Source organism: Mandrillus leucophaeus, unplaced genomic scaffold, assembly GCF_000951045.1.
Source record: "Mandrillus leucophaeus isolate KB7577 unplaced genomic scaffold, Mleu.le_1.0 Scaffold285, whole genome shotgun sequence".
Classification (NCBI taxonomy): domain Eukaryota; kingdom Metazoa; phylum Chordata; class Mammalia; order Primates; family Cercopithecidae; genus Mandrillus; species Mandrillus leucophaeus.
In genome coordinates, this window is record NW_012102976.1 from 1092814 (window position 1) to 1094507 (window position 1694).

The window sequence follows — 1694 nt, forward strand, 5'->3', positions numbered from 1 at the left end:
TCTCCTGCCTCAGCCTCCCAAGTAGCTGGGACTACAGGCATGTGCTACCATGCCCAGCTAATTTTTTGTATTTTTAGTAGAGACAGGGTTTCACACCATGTTGGCCAGGATGGTCTCGATCTCTTGACCTTGTGATCCACCCATCTTGGCCCCACAAAGTGCTGGGATTATAGGCATGAGCCACCACGCCTGGCCAGGAAACATGCTAAATGTAAAGGTAGTTGATAAAGACTATGAAGGACACTGTGGATTCTGCTAAGTCTGAAGTCTATCTGTCAGCTTCAGCATTTAGAACTATGCCACTGGCCAACAAAGTTTGTCCAGGACTCTACTTTTTCTTTAATTAATTAATTTTTTTTTTTCCCCCCCCCAGAGACAGAGTCATGCTATGTTGCCCAGGTTGGTCTCAAACTCCTGGCCTCAAGTGATCCTTCCACCCCCAGCATCCTGAGTAGCTGAGATTGCAGGCATGAGCCACTGCACCACCTGGCTCTGCTTTTTCTTTTTATTCTACCAAAGTTTAACTTTAAGATTTATTTTCATCAAGTCACTTTCAACACAGGCCAACAACTACCCTTTTAACTTGGTGCCTATATTGGAACTGCTGTTTGACTCTGACCAAAAATATTAGACATTCTGACTTTAAAACCATACTTCACTGAATTTAAGAGCAGCAATATTTTTTATTTAACAGTCCAAGATACCACTGGGGATGCATATTTGGAGTCCTTAAATATATAAATTCTGGAATAATTAACTTATTCTGAATAAAACTTTAATTTTTTTTGTCTACCTAGAAAACATACATAGCATTAAGTATACCATTAATTGTAAAGGCATTTCAATTTCAACTTACTGCAAACCTAAGAAGAAGGCAAGACTTTCCAACCCCAGAGTCGCCAATCAGAAGTAACTTGAATAAATAATCACTGCAAAAAGAAAAAGAAAATGATGTTAATAAAAAGCATACTGCATTATTGTAAGCTATAAACAACAAAAACACAGCTACAAATAACAATTCACTGTGAAGACTACATCTCCTATAAAGCCCATGCATGGCTTAAGCCAAAACTGGGAACAGCTGCAGCCCTTCTGACAGATCACTAAACATGACAGAATATGTAAAAAGTAGGCAATGTCACCTATGATCTCTAACATCAGTGAACTTCCACTTAAAAGGAAAGAAGGAAAAGAAAAATAAGTGATATGCACTCTTGGACTGCCCAAGATACTTAAAACATTCTAAATAAATCCCACTCCTCTACAGTATTAGATTACAGAAAGCTAACTTTTCATTGTTTTTACCCATGAAATATTAGTCTCTCCTTCAAATTCTAAGATCAGGCCAGGCGCAGTGGCTCACACCTGTAATCCCAACACTTTGGGAAGCCAAGGCAGGCAGTTCACTTGAGGTCAGGAATTCAAGATCAGCCTGACCAACACAGTGAAACCCCGTCTCTATTAAAAATACAAAAATTAGCCAGGCATGGTGGTGGGTGCCTGTAATCCCAGCTACTCAGGAGGCTGAGGCAGAAGAACTGCTTGAACCCAGGAGGCAAAGGTTGCAGTAAGCTGAGACGCTGCACTCCAGCTCCAGCCTGGGCAATAAGAATGAAACTGTCTCAAAATGAGGAAAAAAAAAAAATTCCAAGATCAAATAATTTCACAGCACTCCTCCAATGAAGGGGTTTTCA

General features: G+C 40.1%; 1 protein-coding gene across 5 annotated transcripts in view; it reads right to left on the reverse strand.

The window, feature by feature from the left end:
- The window catches only part of RAB1A (RAB1A, member RAS oncogene family), a 53866-nt gene that overhangs the window by 22175 nt on the left and 29997 nt on the right, over positions 1–1694 (reverse strand). For all 5 annotated transcript variants that reach the window (XM_011985502.1, XM_011985505.1, XM_011985504.1 and 2 more), the window contains one exon: positions 857–929. In XM_011985502.1, the coding sequence (XP_011840892.1) occupies positions 857–929 (73 nt within the window). The remainder of the gene's footprint in view (positions 1–856; positions 930–1694) is intronic.